Here is a 15,556-nt window from a genome sequence, read left to right as displayed (position 1 = left end):
TGAACCATTTTTTTATGATCAAAGCTAAGCTGTGCATGAGTGTTTGATAGCAGCACATAAAACCCTCTGAACTGTGCTATGAGAGAGTTACTTATTGATAAGGCATCACTGAGTGTTTCTTGGAGTGCCTTTACCAGAATTCTGAGCCATGGTAAATAACTGGCCTGAACTCGCAGCAGTCCTGCCAGCAATCAGGAATGGCATTTCTTTAATTCAAAACATTCAGAACTGTTTGCAGCTTGATAAAGCCAAAGTTCTGAAATACAGAATCAGAATCACAGACTCAGGTTGGAAGAGACCACAGTGAGTGATCTGGTCCTACCTCCCTGCTCAAGCAGAGCCATCCTACAGCACATGGCTCGGGATTGTGTCCAGTGGGTTTGTGTCTACCACCAGTGAGGGAGAATCCATGACCTCTCTGGGCAATCTGTTCAGTGCTCAGGGACTGGGCAGGAAAGAAGTTCTTCCTCATATTCAGGTGGAACTTCCTGTGCATCAGTTTTTGCTGTTACCTTGTTTTATTGGTTTCCACCACTGAGCAGAGTCTGATCCATCCTCTTGGCACTTCCCATTCATGTACTTGAATCCATTAATGAGGTCCCTCTCAGTCATCTCTTCTCAAGACTGAACAGCCACAACTCCCTCAGCCTTTCCTCATCACTGAGATGCTCCAGTCCCTTTAGCATCTTCCTTGCCCTCTGTTGGACCTGTTCCATGAGCTTCATGTCCTCCTTGTCCTGAGGAACCCAGAACTGGACACAATACTCCAGATCTGCCTCAAGTCCCTTTAGCATCTTCCTTGCCCTCTGTTGGACCTGTTCCATGAGCTTCATGTCCTCCTTGTCCTGAGGAACCCAGAACTGGACACAATACTCCAGATCTGCCTCACCAGGGTTGAGCAGAGGGATCACCTCACCTCCCTGACCTGCTGGCAATGCTCTTCTTAATGCATCCCAGGATTCCATTGGCCTTCTTGGCCCCAAAGACACACTGTTGGCTCATGGACAGCTTGTCCACCAGGACCCTGAGGTCCTTCTCCACAGAGCTGCTCTTCAGCAGGTCAGTGCTGAACCTGTACCAGTGCTTGGGGTTATTCCTCCCCAGAATACGTATATATTCCTCTCCAGAACACCATGATTCTCCTGCTGTAGACTTGCAAAAATATGAAGTACAAGAAATTGCACTAAGACAAAGTTTATACTCTGAGTAGAGCAGAAAATTCTGCTCTAAAACAAACTTGTTCAATCTAAACAAATGTATGGTTTGATGCTAAGTCTAAATATCTATTTGCCTGATCACACTCAGCATTTCTTGCTGGCTCCTCTCATCTATTTGCCATTCAACTCCAGTGAGTATTGTATCACGAGTGAGTTACAGAAGGTCTAGTGTGGACAGATAGCTTAGTGAGAGTGAGAAATTGCAAATATTTGACCAGATAAAAACGTGTTCTGCCATTTCTTCACAGATCCTCGAACCTCGCTTCAACGGTGACTGATCACACTCAGCATTTCTTGCTGGCTCCTCTCATCTATTTGCCATTCAACTCCAGTGAGTATTGTATCACGAGTGAGTTACAGAAGGTCTAGTGTGGACAGATAGCTTAGTGAGAGTGAGAAATTGCAAATATTTGACCAGATAAAAACGTGTTCTGCCATTTCTTCACAGATCCTCGAACCTCGCTTCAACGGTGACGCGCTGGCTCGTGTTCTGCCATTTCTTCACAGATCCTTGAACCTCGCTTCAACGGCGATGCGCTGGCCATGCTCCTGAACATCCCACCTCAGAAGACCCTCCTGCGCCGCCACCTAACCACCAACTTCAATGTGTTAATTGGGCCAGAGGCACAACAAGAAAAAAGAGAAATAATGGAGTCAGCAGCATACACACCTCTGACCACCACTGCCAAAGTTCGGGTACGTACTGCTGTCAACCAGGACAAACTGCAGAAGTTCAGACTTCTCTGGGACAATCATGGGCAGGGAGAGGTCAATTTAAGGAGTGTTATATTGTCCTTAATTCTATATGCCAAACCTTTTAATTTTTATCTGTTTAAATCAGCTTCTGAACTAAGCATGCAGCCCATCCTGTCTTTCCTTAGAAGGCACACTATGCATTTATCAGCTATAACTCCCAGTTTGAAAACACATCTGTTTAGTTCAGAGTCTCAATGAGCAGGGTATAGCAGTAGATGAAAAAGGGGAGGATTTTGAATGTTTGAAGAACAAATTTCCTTGTCTTACTCAAAGCTCCTGGTGCTGTCTTCTTATTTTAGCCAAAGAAACTTGGATTTTCGCATTTTGGAAACTTAAGGAAAAAGAAGTTTGATGAATCCACAGACTACATTTGTCCTATGGATACAAACGCAGCTGCTATGAATGGGACTGCAAAAAACTATGGTGGATACAAAGGCCTCAGTCCTTTCTCTGATAGGGAACTGGATCAGGTGGGACAGACAGACTGATGCCATTCTCATCTCATCCTCTCCATGCATTCCAAAGCTTGCAAATAACCAAATGTTAGCTCGTAACAATTTGCTACATCCGCATGAACTTCCTGAGAAAGTACTGGCTATGGACACTGGAAAGAGTTCTATGCTAGGAACGTCAGGTTATTTTTTTTTTTAACCAACATCATCATAAACTCATCCATCTTCAAGCCCTTTTTCAGGAATGTGACACCTTTACACTATGAAGCTTGATGTATTTTGACAGTTAAGGGGGTGGATGCAGTAAAGATGAGACTTTTGTACTTCTAGCTTTCATAACCTCAGTATGGCACACTACTTTTTCATTATCTCTATGGGTGGGTTTTTTTAATGCAATAACTTCATTTGGGCAAATTTGTACAAAGCTATCAAGTTATATGAAAGTACAACTGGATTGTATTTTTTAACAAACATTAATCAAAAGAATCCAACTGAATTTTTCTTTCATTGTGTACAGTGGGGAGTAGTTCTGCTTAGAGAGTATATGTGAAAACAATGCATCAGTAATGAATAAGGTTATTAATAAAACAATACTTAAATAATTTGCTTCTGTTATGTAGCAGTGAACTTGTGAATGCAACTCTCTAGACATCAAACAGACCAATGATGAAGACTAAAAACCTTCAAATTCTATTTTAACTTAGCTGTTGTGTAAAGGGATGTAAGCCCTGAAAAATGGAGCTCCTGAAGCCTTGTGTGAACTTTGGCAACACACAAGAGCCAGACAGAGGCAGCTGGGGTAAACCCCCATCTCCAGTGACCTTAAGTGAGATAAAAACATTTTAAGCCTGATAAGAGAATGGTCACAACACTGAAAAGACTAACTGTGAAGGTAATTCTTTCATGTGCATGGTGAGTGCATCTAACATCTCATTTGTGTTCATTATCTAACCATTGTCTTTTTCAGTGTACACCTTAGTAAAACACTGCTCCTTAAACAGGGAGAATACCAAATCCTGGCTGTGATTTAGTATGGATGTCCACTTGCTCAGCTAAGAGTTGTGAGGGAATGCATTAACTTTGAGCCAAGAACTTGCACTATGCAGTTGTTCAAGCATCACAGAAATCCTGAATTTTTCTCTAGCAGCATGGTCTTTCACTTAAGCATGACTTCTGAGCATGTGGTCATGCAATAACATTGCAATGCCCTAGAACTGATGTTTGCATGTGAAAAGAGGTAGGACTGTATATCATCAAGGACTCTTCTTGCCTGTCAAAGAAGCCTAGCAGAAGGTTAAGTAGTGTTACACCATCTGGAAAATACTACTTTTCATTGATAACATCAGATAAGCTTTTTATTTTCTTCTGTGACTTAAAGCCCAAGTTTCATGGAATGAATCTTTCTGGGTCACTCTTCTCATTGTTAAATGTGTTTTCATGTACCTTATGCAGTAATGGTATAGAGGCAGTTTTGTTAATGTGCAGAAATCAGAACTTTTAAACTTACCAAACTCCATTTGTCCAGGCACAGATCCCTCCCAAAGATGCATGTAGAGTGACTAAAATTGCACATACTGTCTGATTTGAACTAGTTCCTGAATGCTTTTACAGATGGAACCCTCAGAAGGCACAGTAATGCAAATAGGGGCTCTCTCTCAAGGCATAAGCCAACTCACGGTATGTACTCATTGCTTTAAAGTCACAAATGTTTTCTGCTGTTGTTAAGTGGCAGTAGGTCACTGCTGGTGGGAGTTAAGTGGGTCACTATTCTTATTAAATACCCCTTTATAGCCTGGTTAGACATTTAAAAAAACCTGCTTTAGGCTTGCTCTAGAAATTGTTGCATTTAGGCCTGTTTAAATTTTCATGAACTCTGCTCTCTCTTTCACACGATGACAGATATTCATCCCCTTAAATGAAAACAAGTCTTCAAAGATTTTGCAGGTAACCACGACCAAATGCTTCAGTCAGAGCAAAGGCTTGGAATGAGGTACAGACTCAAATTTACATGAGCTAAAGCTCCATGGAAAACAAACAAAACCCCTCACTGTTAATTCCTCACTCCATAGAGGCTAATTTGTTAAGAGATAAAAATAAGTGACTGAAAGATAATGAAGAATTATATAACATGAGTCACATGCCAAACACAAAATCTCTAAGAATTTCCTCAATCAAAGAAGTCTCTTTAAAGCTGTGTTCAAGAAATTCCTTCTGACTGGACGTAGCTCTCACCCCCTCTGTTGTGAGCCTGATCTCATTGCAGCTAGGGCTGTACCTAGGGGCCTCTAACCAACCCTGCTCACTCCTTCCCCATCCTGTTTTTTCAGACCCTGTTAAGCCAGGATGAAATGCTGAATGACAGCAGGTTTTTAACACCTACCTTGGAAGATTGGAGATGATGTTCCAGCGTTGACCAAGAACACTACTACTCAAACCTCATGCCTATCAGGAGTGGCCAGGAGCAGCTTGATGCTGTTGCAGGAAAGTTTTACCTCTTTCTGCTACTCAGACTTACCACCACGTAGCATTTAATGTTGTCAGTGTAGCCACACATTACAGGTAACTCTCCTTTGTGCTGTTTTGCCATATATTGTAATAAGAAACAGGTGTTAGGAGAGGAATGGGACTCATATCCAGAGTCTGGAAACCAAGACTGGCAATGTGTTTTACCCTGTTATTCAGTCATCTTTTCCATGGTATGTTCATGTGGTGTTGTATGAAAGATCTTTTGTAATGTTTTTTTATTTTTATAACTTATGTGTAAGGCAGAGAATATTAACATGCTATTGCAACCTGGAAATTCAGCTGGATGCTGGCAAGGGCAGTGGCTCTTGCTAGACTGGTTTCCATAAAGGATTTTAATCCCTCATGCCTTTCACTAGCACATGTCCTGCTCTCTTTTTATCTAAGCCAGTGCTCCAGAATGGGGAGAATGGTACATAATCCTGTCCATGAAACCCTTGCTTTTATCAGGATGTTGACAAGTTGGCATGGTCACAAATCTTCACCCAGCTCAAAAAGATGCTGAACAATGCAGGAAATGTGAGTCTGAGACTAGCAGACAAACTGATGGATGCAAAGCTGGTGCTTCATATGAAGTGATTATTTTTTTTTTAAATCATGTGATTTTTACATGTGCAATGTCAAGGAGAAGTCACAACATTTAATTAATGTAACATGTAACTCTGAGAATGGTGTTTGCTGTGCTCCATAAGGTAAGCACAACAATTTCCACCATGATCTTTTTGGTTTTAAATGACAGTTCTCTAACTAGAACTACTGCATGGTCTCTTTCTGTACAATGACATGCTGTCTAAAATGGCTAGTACTGATGATCATAAGCCTTTAGACCAGTCAAAATGGTTCAGGAAAAGCTTAGCCCATGCCTGGTTGGTCTGGAATGCAGTACTGGCCCTCAGGAAGACAGGGATGGTAATAAGCCTATTTTCTTTCTGTAGTTACACTTAATTAAACATACAGCTGCAAACAGCCCTGGGGACAGGAGATTACAGTAGAGATACTTCTGTAACATGTGCATGGGAACCAGTGTAAGCTACATGTAAACAATACTGCTGTTCACTGTCTTCATTCCAGCTAGACTTTCATGGAATCTTTAACTCTAGGAGACAAACATCACTGCACTGTGATGTGTCCAGTGTGACTATGGAACATCAGAAAAGTACATAATTAAATATTTATTTAAAACACCTGACAAAATAGATCTGTTACTATTCTGCTGAGCTAGACAGGACTGCAGCACTATTTGGTGGGTCTTTCAGGGTGAAACTGTCTCCTTTACAGCAGCAATTACTTGTGCCATCTGTTTACATGTGCCTAGCCTGTATTAATGAGCTATTAACAAACTATTTTAGTTAACAGGCAAATGGCAAAAAAAATAAAATCATCTGCTTAATTGCAAGAAAAAGCCTTTGTATATGGCTATGGCCTCACTTCATAAGGCTCTTGTGATAGACCCTGGTCTGTATGGTCAGATTTTGGAAGCTAAACACATAATTTGATTGTTCAAAATGGTAAAAGCAAAGGAAATTCTTTTGCATCACTGAAAAATGAAAGGATAATGGAAAATCCAAAGGACTGATAGTCACAAACTACAAAGAAGAGGTATTAAATGTACCAATCTGGCAACACAGTCAGTACTAGTGACCAAATCATGTACTACAGGCACTTGAAATACTTTGCCAGGTTAATTAGCCAACAGACTAATTACAGCACTGCTCCAACAGATGCATCTTTAGCATCACTGGGATATGCCAAACAGACTTTCCTATTTCTTTTGATGCTGTATTTATAACTCAGTGTGGTGTTGTGCTAACTTGGCTGTGAATAGTCAATCTACAAAATTATTTTTTAAAAAAAATCAATAGGTGTAGTAAGAAATCCTAATTAGTGTTTAGTATAACACTGATGTAAATACTTATTTTTTGACTGTTATGAATAAATCTTGAATGTTCCTTTATCTCTTGCTGACTGTGGAATGATTTAACAAAAAATACAAGTGGTTGATCTCTCATCAGGGCCACAATCCCTGAATCCCTTTGTCTTTCTTTGCATTGTTGCTACAAATATAGCTGATAAAGTACAGAATCCTTAGGACAATTTCAAACTAGTAGATTTCTTTAGGTTTGCTTTAGATGGATACAAATATTTAGTAAACACCTATATTAGCTGCTGAACAAACAAGTCTGCTGGCTCAGGGATTGGTCAGACCCTAAAACCAAATGTAGTGTGAACCAATTCCTGGAAATGAACATGCACTGAGACTCAAAATTCAGTGCTAAGTGGTTAAAAACACTGAGATGAAGCATTAGCTGAGTGTAAGATTGACTCAGCATAGCTACACTAGACAAAAAATAAAAATAAAGCCATGATTTCCCATAAGCAAAGGAAATTTCTGAAACTGCCAAGAGAGGAAGCACTAAGAGAATGACATGCAAATGATGCAACAGCATTGGATACTTATGTCTCTATGCAGCCCAGAACTGCCACATACACTTGGCAGTGCTTCATTAGCTAAGGACAGCATGAAGGTATGTAATCCTCACCAATGAATGTCACACTAACGAGAACTTCTGTTACAATAACAAGCAATTTGATTGTTACCCAAATTCTGTTCACTTTTTCAGTAGCAGGCTGTGCTCTTAGTCCTTGACAAAGGGTTGTAAAACAGCATTACAAAAAAACAACTAAAACCTGTGCTTTGTACTCTCCTTCCCCAGGATTCACTAAATGAATCACCTATGGAGCAGTCAACTAACCCTACACCAGTTTTATAGTCCTCTCCCAAATTCCATAACCATGTTAAGAAATAAGTGGGTTTATCTTTCTCCTACCTGATTACACTTAATTTTTTTTCCCCTCAGAATTAATGCTTCATACCAACTTGAGGTTAGACCAAGTTACTTCCACACACTCAAGATTATTTTCTCAACTTCTTAATATTAAAACACACAAAGGGAATGATGAACTTACAAATCACAGAAGTTACATCAAGAGGTTAAAAACCACATGCACACGAAATACTGCACAGTTACACACCAACTGTTCCTGCAGGAAAATAGGCAGTACTTACAAAAAGATAGCTGATGGCAGCAGTTAATAAGCAAAGGTACTGCTCTTGGCATAGCCAAGTTTGTCCAGGTTGGGCTGACAGGCAAACTGTATCATGGGTGGTGGTCCACACATGAGAACGAGCGTGTCGCTGCCAGGGGCAGGGAGGTGAGCTTTAATCATCTCTGCAGTCACAAAGCCAGAACTGTACTTCCAATCTGAAACAAAGAAACTAAACTATTAGTCTGAATCTCTGTGCAGGCTGAAGCCTTTTTCAACTCCATAGAATCAGCAAAGTTATAGCATCATCACTGCAAGAACAGAGAGGGTTAAATTTCTCACTGAGCTCAAACCTAGTGGTGCATGTGGTAACAGGGATCTGGTTGATAAGACATGAAAGTCTGTGAATAAATTGTCAAAATAATGAGCAGGTAGGAATAAAAAGGAAGACTCAATCACTTTTCCAGTGAAGAGCTCACTCAGTGGTGCAGGGAGAGGTGGTGAGACCTGTGCCATCCACTACATTTTTCCATTTATACTTTTTACAGAATGAGTGGTAAGGTGACAAAGTTTGATGGTGACGAAAGTTCTGCCATGTAATTAAGTGATAAGAGTTTTGAAAAAATTAAAAGGGGAAAGATATGCTAAATAATTTCAAGCAGGAATATTATTGAATGCATCTGCCATTTGAAGTGGGCCAAGTAGGAAAAATAATCCTTCACTTATAAAAATATGTGCTTCAAGCTCATCTCTCAGGAGCAAGACCTTGGGGTTATGAAAACAGCAGCAGTCAAAAGGCATATGAAATATTAAGAAGGCTCAGAAAAGGAAAAGGGAGCACCACATCAAAGCAAAAATAGAGTTTGCAGCATCTTGACTCCTGCTGTTCACCTCAAAAAGGGAACAGCAGAGCTGGAAAATGTTGAGAGCACACGGATGAGCAAAGGTATGTGATCCTTGCTGCACGGGGAGGCCAAACACCTTCAGTCTAGGAGAGATGTGGCAGCAAGGGGGATCAACAGATGTCTGTAAAATTACTAACATGAAGTTGGTAGGTATCTAGTCACACTCTGCCAACACAATTAGGAGGCAAATGCAAACCCGAGGAAGTCATCCTGCACACAGAGGTGCTATTCCTATGGAATTAGTTGTTTAAAAGTGTAAGACAAGATGACTTGATGTTATCCTAATGGCTCTTTGGACAAGAATGAAGCTCTGACTGTTGGATGGCAACAAGCCAAGGCCTTTCCATGTGTCCCAGCAACTTACCTTGAGGAGGTTTGTCCAGTGTATACCAAAGCACAAACTGATCCGGATGCCTCTTTGCAATCTCTTCTAGCTCAGCTCTCAGCAATATATCTTTTTCTGTCTGCAAAACGAGATCACTGTTTAGCTCCAAACCATCCCAAGAACCCTCTGATGTGAGCTCATCTGGCAGCCAAGACAAACACAGCAATAACTTATGCAAACCAAGAAACTGATTTGTTTTCTTCCCCCTTACCTGTTAGCTATTATCATTACAGGCTCTGTAAATTCAGATTAAGAACAACAAACTACATGACTTACTAGCCACCTAAATACGGTCTTAAAGTTGGCAAGTTGAGCTACTTTTTAATCCAGGCTAAAGTCACAATGAACTGGATTTGTCTCTGACTCTGGCAAATATGGCCCTGGACCAGGACAGTGAAGATTAACTGTAGAAACAGATTAGCAGAAACAAATCCTGTTTCCTTGAAATCAGTGGAGTAAGATGAGTAGAGGGACCAGAATCTGGTCACTGGTTCCCTAATACAGGAATTAAATTAACACTATGAGGAGACACCTTCAAAACAACTAAAAAAAGGACATGAAAATCTATGACAGCACAATGTAAGGATTTATAAAGGGCCTTAAGGATATGTTTTAATTGTTTCTCGAATAATTTAACCCAAGACAATATATTAATATCTTACATAATTACTATTTCCTGCTCTCTCCTATACTGATCATTTTTAAATGTGCTATCTCAGAATTTTCTCATGGCTGAGTGAAAATGCAAACCCAAAGACACAGGAAGAGTATGAAACACATGCCATCAGTGAAAAAAAACTCAAGAGGCCAGCAAAAACAAGTAGGCCACTATAGAAGAGCAGATGGGTCAAAATACTCACCTGATTAGCAAAAAGAAGATAACATTTTGTGGAGTCCTTAGGATCATTTGTGATCTGACGAATCAGCTGCAACATAGGAGTTACTCCTGTCAAGGAACAGAGTGGTCATAAAACAGGTATTTCTTTCTAGGAATGCAGGTTCAATATTAATGCTGCCTTCCTTCAGGCTCCAGTGGGAGCTTGGCTTGCACAGAGCTGCAGGTCTCTGAATTTCTAATCAACCCAAATGCAGAGGTTGGGGGTTCCTGTTATGACAAATAGCTTCAAAACAAAACTCTATCACATACAGTAATTTTACCCTCAGGCATTCTCCTAAAATACTTTTTGTCACTGAGAGATGAAGTGACTTCTCTGAGGTCACACAGTAAGTCAAGATTACCTTGATTACCTAGGACTGAGCTCAAGCCACTGCAATGCCTCAGTGATGCCAAACACTCGTGGAAAGATATACAAGTGTAATATTCTGCTACTAAAGTGCAGTGATACTCCTCACACAAATCTGTAATGACATTTTCATTCTCCAGACATTCCATGTGATGGCAATAGATTTACCTGTTCCTCCAGCTATCATCCCAACATGCTTTGCAAACTTCTTCTCTGCTTCAGACTTCTTATGAGGCTTGATAAGAAAGGTACCTAGAAGAAATATTGAAAACCTATAGATACCTTAGCTTCCAAAAAACATGGATACAAATTCCATGGGGATAAATGACTACAGCCTACCAATTATTTTAGGAGCTCTTCTGAAAATGCTAACTGTGCTCAGCACAGCACTGAGAGCAGAGGGCAAACCTCTCTGCCTCTGTAAACTCCAATCTCAGCTTTGAACAATGGATTTATTCCTTCCCTGCTATCCAACACTGCTTACAATAAACTCAAGGATTCCCATGTCACTGCCCAGAACACAGTGACTGTGAATGTCAGTGGTAGCTAAAGGTAACCACAGCCACTGCTACAGAGAAACAGGTTTCTTTGGCCAACTTCATCATCCTCACTTGGACCTGTAGCTGTATGTGTTTGTCCATATTGAGTAGAGTTGCAATTAAATCAAGCAAGAACCCCTGCAAAGATTAGACCTGGGAATGTTGGAGCCTTGCACACTTTCATCAAATACTTCATTATTATAATTAATTGCCAATTAATGAGATCCTCATGACACCTGTAGTCAGCTAGGTGACTGCCTTAAGAGTATCCTGTGATGAGAAGTCAGCTAAACACATATCATATGAGGAAGGGCTAAGGGACTGGGTTTGTTTAGCCTTGAGAAGAGGCTCAGGGGTGACCTCGTGGCTCTCTACAACTCCCTGCCAGGGCTGGAGAGAGTTGGGGGATGTCTCTCCTGCCAGGGCTGCAGGGAGAGGACTAGAGGAAATGGCTACAAGCTGACACAGGAGAGTCAGATGGAGTCACCATCCCTGGAGGTGTTTAAGAGGTGTCTGAATCTGGCACCAAAAAATAGGGTTTAGGGGTTCCAGCAGTGACAGGTTAATGGTTGGATTTGATGATCTTAGAGGTCTCCTCCAATCTTGGTGATTCTATGATTCTGTAACAACGCTGAGATTCTCAGAGGGCATTTTAGGCCAAACTTCACTTGTTTAAGAACAAGTCTGGTCCATCTCTCTCCATATATATAGCTGATACATTATTTCCAGTGCAGACTGCTCAGTCATATAATGAATAGCAATTTTTTTCAGATTTAATTATATAGTCCTGGGAATGAAACAATCATCAGCTATTCCTCACATGAAGTAAACAAAAAGTATTCTTTCCCATCATATCAACTCTGATGGGCTCTTGGTCATGTCTAGAAAATGTGGATTTTTCTCTCTTTCACTTTTAAAAAAATTCTCTACAAAGTTGTTAAGTTTTATAAATCAACTCTGAAAACAACCAACACAAATTCCTCCCTTTTATTCTCCCTCTCTCATGCCACAGTACCTGCTCCCTTATAGACCAGGAGTCCATTTGGCCCTCGGAAATCAATGGCATCTCCAATCATCATGTTATCCAGGTACTGGGACATCTTCCCACCTTCTGGAAACTTGGGATGCACATTTTTATAGTAGACCTGTAAAAACAGCAACTTGTATCAACCACTAACCTTCCTGCAGAGAGCATTACAAACTATAGAACACAACACTGCAGGTCTGAAATTTAGCACCTGAGAAAGAAATTGAGACAATTCTTTGCTCTCAGTTACCTGTTGAGCCTTGCAGCAATAATAAGTAAAGAGTAAGTAAAGAAGCAGCCAAAGGAAGTGAAATCTACTGTCATGCACATGTTTCTCAGCTCTCTGCAAACAGCCAGGCTGACAGGAGTGGATGGCAGGCAGATTACATTCCAGTGCCCTCAATTTCACTGTTGCTTCAGCAAGAACCTTATGCCACCCCATTTTTGTAATCACTACTTCTGAAAATAGCATTGCATCTCCCAGAGACTCAGCCACATGACTGCTTTTTCAGCTTTTTTTTCAAGCACATAAGAAATATTAAGTAGTTAATAACAATTCACCACACTTGTAAAAAGAAGAGAGCATGTAAAAAAAAAGCCAGATTTTAGCCTGAGGACAAACTCTATCATGGAAAAGGATTAGAAAACCCAGGTCCTAGGATCAGATCATCCTGCATTCCCTAGCTTAAAGGATTTCCCTTGTTTGACTTGTTTTCTACTTAGAGTATTTAGCAGTAAGCATGAGCAGCAGCATAGGCATCCTGAGGGAGAGTGAAGGGTGTTCATGCTTTGCCAAATAAAAAATACTAGAAAAGTTCCTGCAGTACTGTCATGGAAGGGATTCCCTTCTCCATCTCTCCACTTGACTTTGTTGAATCTCATACCACAGGTCTTGGACCATAAAAATAAAATATATAAATAAAATAAACTATTTCACTAAAATGAAGTACTTGCCTTCCTTCCAGTTAGCAAGTTCTCTACATTAAAGAAAACCAAAATTTACCTTAATGATTAAATCAACATAACCTTTTGTCTCATCACTGGAAACTGGGGTATAGGCTCGAATCACCAGATTGCCATCGATTTTTGCAGAAAGGTAAACATGTTGGCCTAGAGAGAAAGAAGTACAAGCTGATTATTTTTTCACCCCTTGAGGACAAGAGAGAATGGCAGGGATTGTAACCCATTACACACAGGGAACAACAGAAAATCTTTAACATATAAACACTGTATAACACATCTAGTCTCTTCTCCTTTCTCAGCAACAGTTTCTGGAGCACAGAGTAACTGAAGAGAGCTGGTGTGTTACAGAATCAAGGATAAGATACAAGGAAAGTAGGAAATCTATAGTAAAACGGAGATACAGAAAGTTTGTTGCTCATTCTCAAGTGTTTATATTTTGGGTACTGCTGTTCTCATGAAGTTGACATAAGGACACACCAGTTCACACAGGCACTGTTGTTAAACAGCAGCCTCTCAAAGCAAACTTCCCAGAGATCCTGCACCTAGACATCAAGGACAGTGTCATGTTCCTTCTCCATATTTCCTGATTCCATACTGCTTCCACAGCAGTGGGTGCTGCTGTCCACAGAGAGCTCTTTGCCCAACCTAGTGGGCTCCCAAGAGGAACAGTTCAAAAGGCTCCTGCTTCTTTCTGCTGATTAAAGAACTGAAACCCCTTTCCCAGAGCAGTCTCCTCAGCCTGAGGCACTAATCTAGAAAGTTGTATGGAAAAACAAAAAGCAGGAACAGTGCTGGCAGAATACATTCTTAGCAAAATGATCCTGGTAAAAAGGAGAAGGCAGAAATCTCCCAGGAAGTAATCTGGCCCATACAGTTTCAGGATATTATTCCTATATTCTCAAGAATGAAATCTGGACAAACATAATCACTGCAGGGCACACCTCAGCTGGTTTATCATTTGTGTAGTTAACGTGGACAGTTCAATTATACTTTTCCATACAAGTCAGGAGAGAATTTGGAGAAAGACAGCTGCCCTTGACTGGCAGCATGCAAGGACACTCACAGCATGGAATGGGAAGAGCCTGATACTTGCCACACAGCACAGGAAACTGCAACACAGGACAGAACAAACAGTGCTACATCTGCCACATCTGCAAATCAGAGCGAGAGACCTTCCCCTGCAGAGCTTATCGTTAATTCAAGCCAAAGGTCCAAGGTTCAGTGCTATCAGAGTTCCAGGGTCCAGAAGTCTGTGCCAATCCTAGCCTGAAATGAACTTCATGCTACAGAACACATGACAAAGTTGCACACTTCTGTGCATAAATCAAAGGGAAGTGCACACACAGGAAAGGCTCTGAATCCTTCAGTGTCTTCTACATAGAGTAGCTGCATTTCCCCCAACAGCTACAAGCTTTACAGACAGAAGACTTGCCCTCTTTCTCATTTACTGACTGTATTTGCCAAAAGCATAAGGGCAGTTGGCAATAAAGCAAGGGCACCAGATGGAAGAGGAATGCGAATCAGAAATACGAAAAATCCCAGACAGATACCATTCTTGTTTATATCCTGACTGAATTTCAACAGATTCAGTTCAGTTTCACTGCTGTTTTCTAAACTATACCACACAGCTGAACACAAGCAGAACAAAGCACACACAGAAGATCCAACCCTTTGGGAAACTTGTCATTTCTCTCTGAGACAGCAGCATCAGATGCAGCTTGTAATTCCTTGCTCTGCTGAGCCTCAAATTCCCAGTCAGAAGTCCAAGAACGAGGAGTATAGTTACTAATCCCAAACCCAGAAATACATGTAATTAAGTATTTCCAGTACTTACCTACAGGTAATCCTAATACATGATCTGCTGAGGGTAGCCCAAATCGGAATTTTTTAGTATCATGACTGATTTCCTAAAAAAACCCCAGAGTTAGAATGAGGTCAACATCAGCACTACTTTGAATTTCAGACTCTACTCAACACAGTATGCTTTAGTAACCTTCTTCTGTGTTAGCATGCAAGCCAAATGTGGGAAAAGGACAGAGAAATGGCTTTGAAAAATAAAGCTTCAAATCACACAGAACTCTGAGAAGCAGCAGTTTCCTTACTTCATTCTACAAGGAGTGACATGTCTGTGCAATCTCTGCAGCACTTTGCATACAGAAAACCTGGAAACTCTCTATTGCCCAAGGCCAGGAGCACATTCCATGACCGTGGCCAACGATGAGGCAAGACGGGACGTGCAGGGACTGCTGGGGCTGCTTCTCACTGCTGCACACAGGGCAGAAATCAAGGCAGAAACACAGCGACGGCTGGAACATGCAAAGCAATGAGTCTGCCCTTGTGGAACAACTGTTTGCAGCGCGGCAAAAATCCTTCTACCAATGCTGCTCTACCCGACGAAACATCGTGGGGTGACCACGGTGGCCACAGCAGAGCCTGGAGGGGCTCTGGGAGATCCGACCCTCGGGGTAGAGCGGGGAAAGAGCCACACAGATCCCTCGGG

The 15,556-nt window shown here is 41.1% G+C and overlaps 2 protein-coding genes across 2 annotated transcripts in view; one reads left to right on the top strand and one right to left on the bottom strand.

Moving 5' to 3' along the window:
- Positions 1-4,150, top strand: part of PPFIBP2 (PTPRF interacting protein, binding protein 2 (liprin beta 2)) — a 70,306-nt gene extending 66,156 nt beyond the window's left edge. The window contains exons 22-24 of the mRNA XM_009081463.1: positions 1,725-1,913; positions 2,273-2,443; positions 4,037-4,150. Of these exons, the coding sequence (XP_009079711.1) occupies positions 1,725-1,913; positions 2,273-2,443; positions 4,037-4,150 (474 nt within the window). The remainder of the gene's footprint in view (positions 1-1,724; positions 1,914-2,272; positions 2,444-4,036) is intronic.
- LOC103808663 (NADH-cytochrome b5 reductase 2) overlaps positions 1-14,963 on the bottom strand; it is a gene marked incomplete at its 5' end in the record, with an annotated part of 18,690 nt that extends 3,727 nt beyond the window's left edge. The window contains 8 exons of the mRNA XM_009081462.1: positions 6,037-6,042; positions 8,016-8,211; positions 9,263-9,362; positions 10,144-10,229; positions 10,696-10,779; positions 12,082-12,211; positions 13,097-13,203; positions 14,891-14,963. Of these exons, the coding sequence (XP_009079710.1) occupies positions 8,039-8,211; positions 9,263-9,362; positions 10,144-10,229; positions 10,696-10,779; positions 12,082-12,211; positions 13,097-13,203; positions 14,891-14,963 (753 nt within the window). The remainder of the gene's footprint in view (positions 1-6,036; positions 6,043-8,015; positions 8,212-9,262; positions 9,363-10,143; positions 10,230-10,695; positions 10,780-12,081; positions 12,212-13,096; positions 13,204-14,890) is intronic.
- Positions 14,964-15,556: the final 593 nt, after the last annotated feature.

The sequence above is a fragment of the Acanthisitta chloris genome, unplaced genomic scaffold (genome assembly GCF_000695815.1).
Source record: "Acanthisitta chloris isolate BGI_N310 unplaced genomic scaffold, ASM69581v1 scaffold599, whole genome shotgun sequence".
NCBI lineage: Eukaryota > Metazoa > Chordata > Aves > Passeriformes > Acanthisittidae > Acanthisitta > Acanthisitta chloris.
Note: the sequence above shows the minus strand (reverse complement) of the source record. Positions and strands in the feature narration are given on the sequence as shown.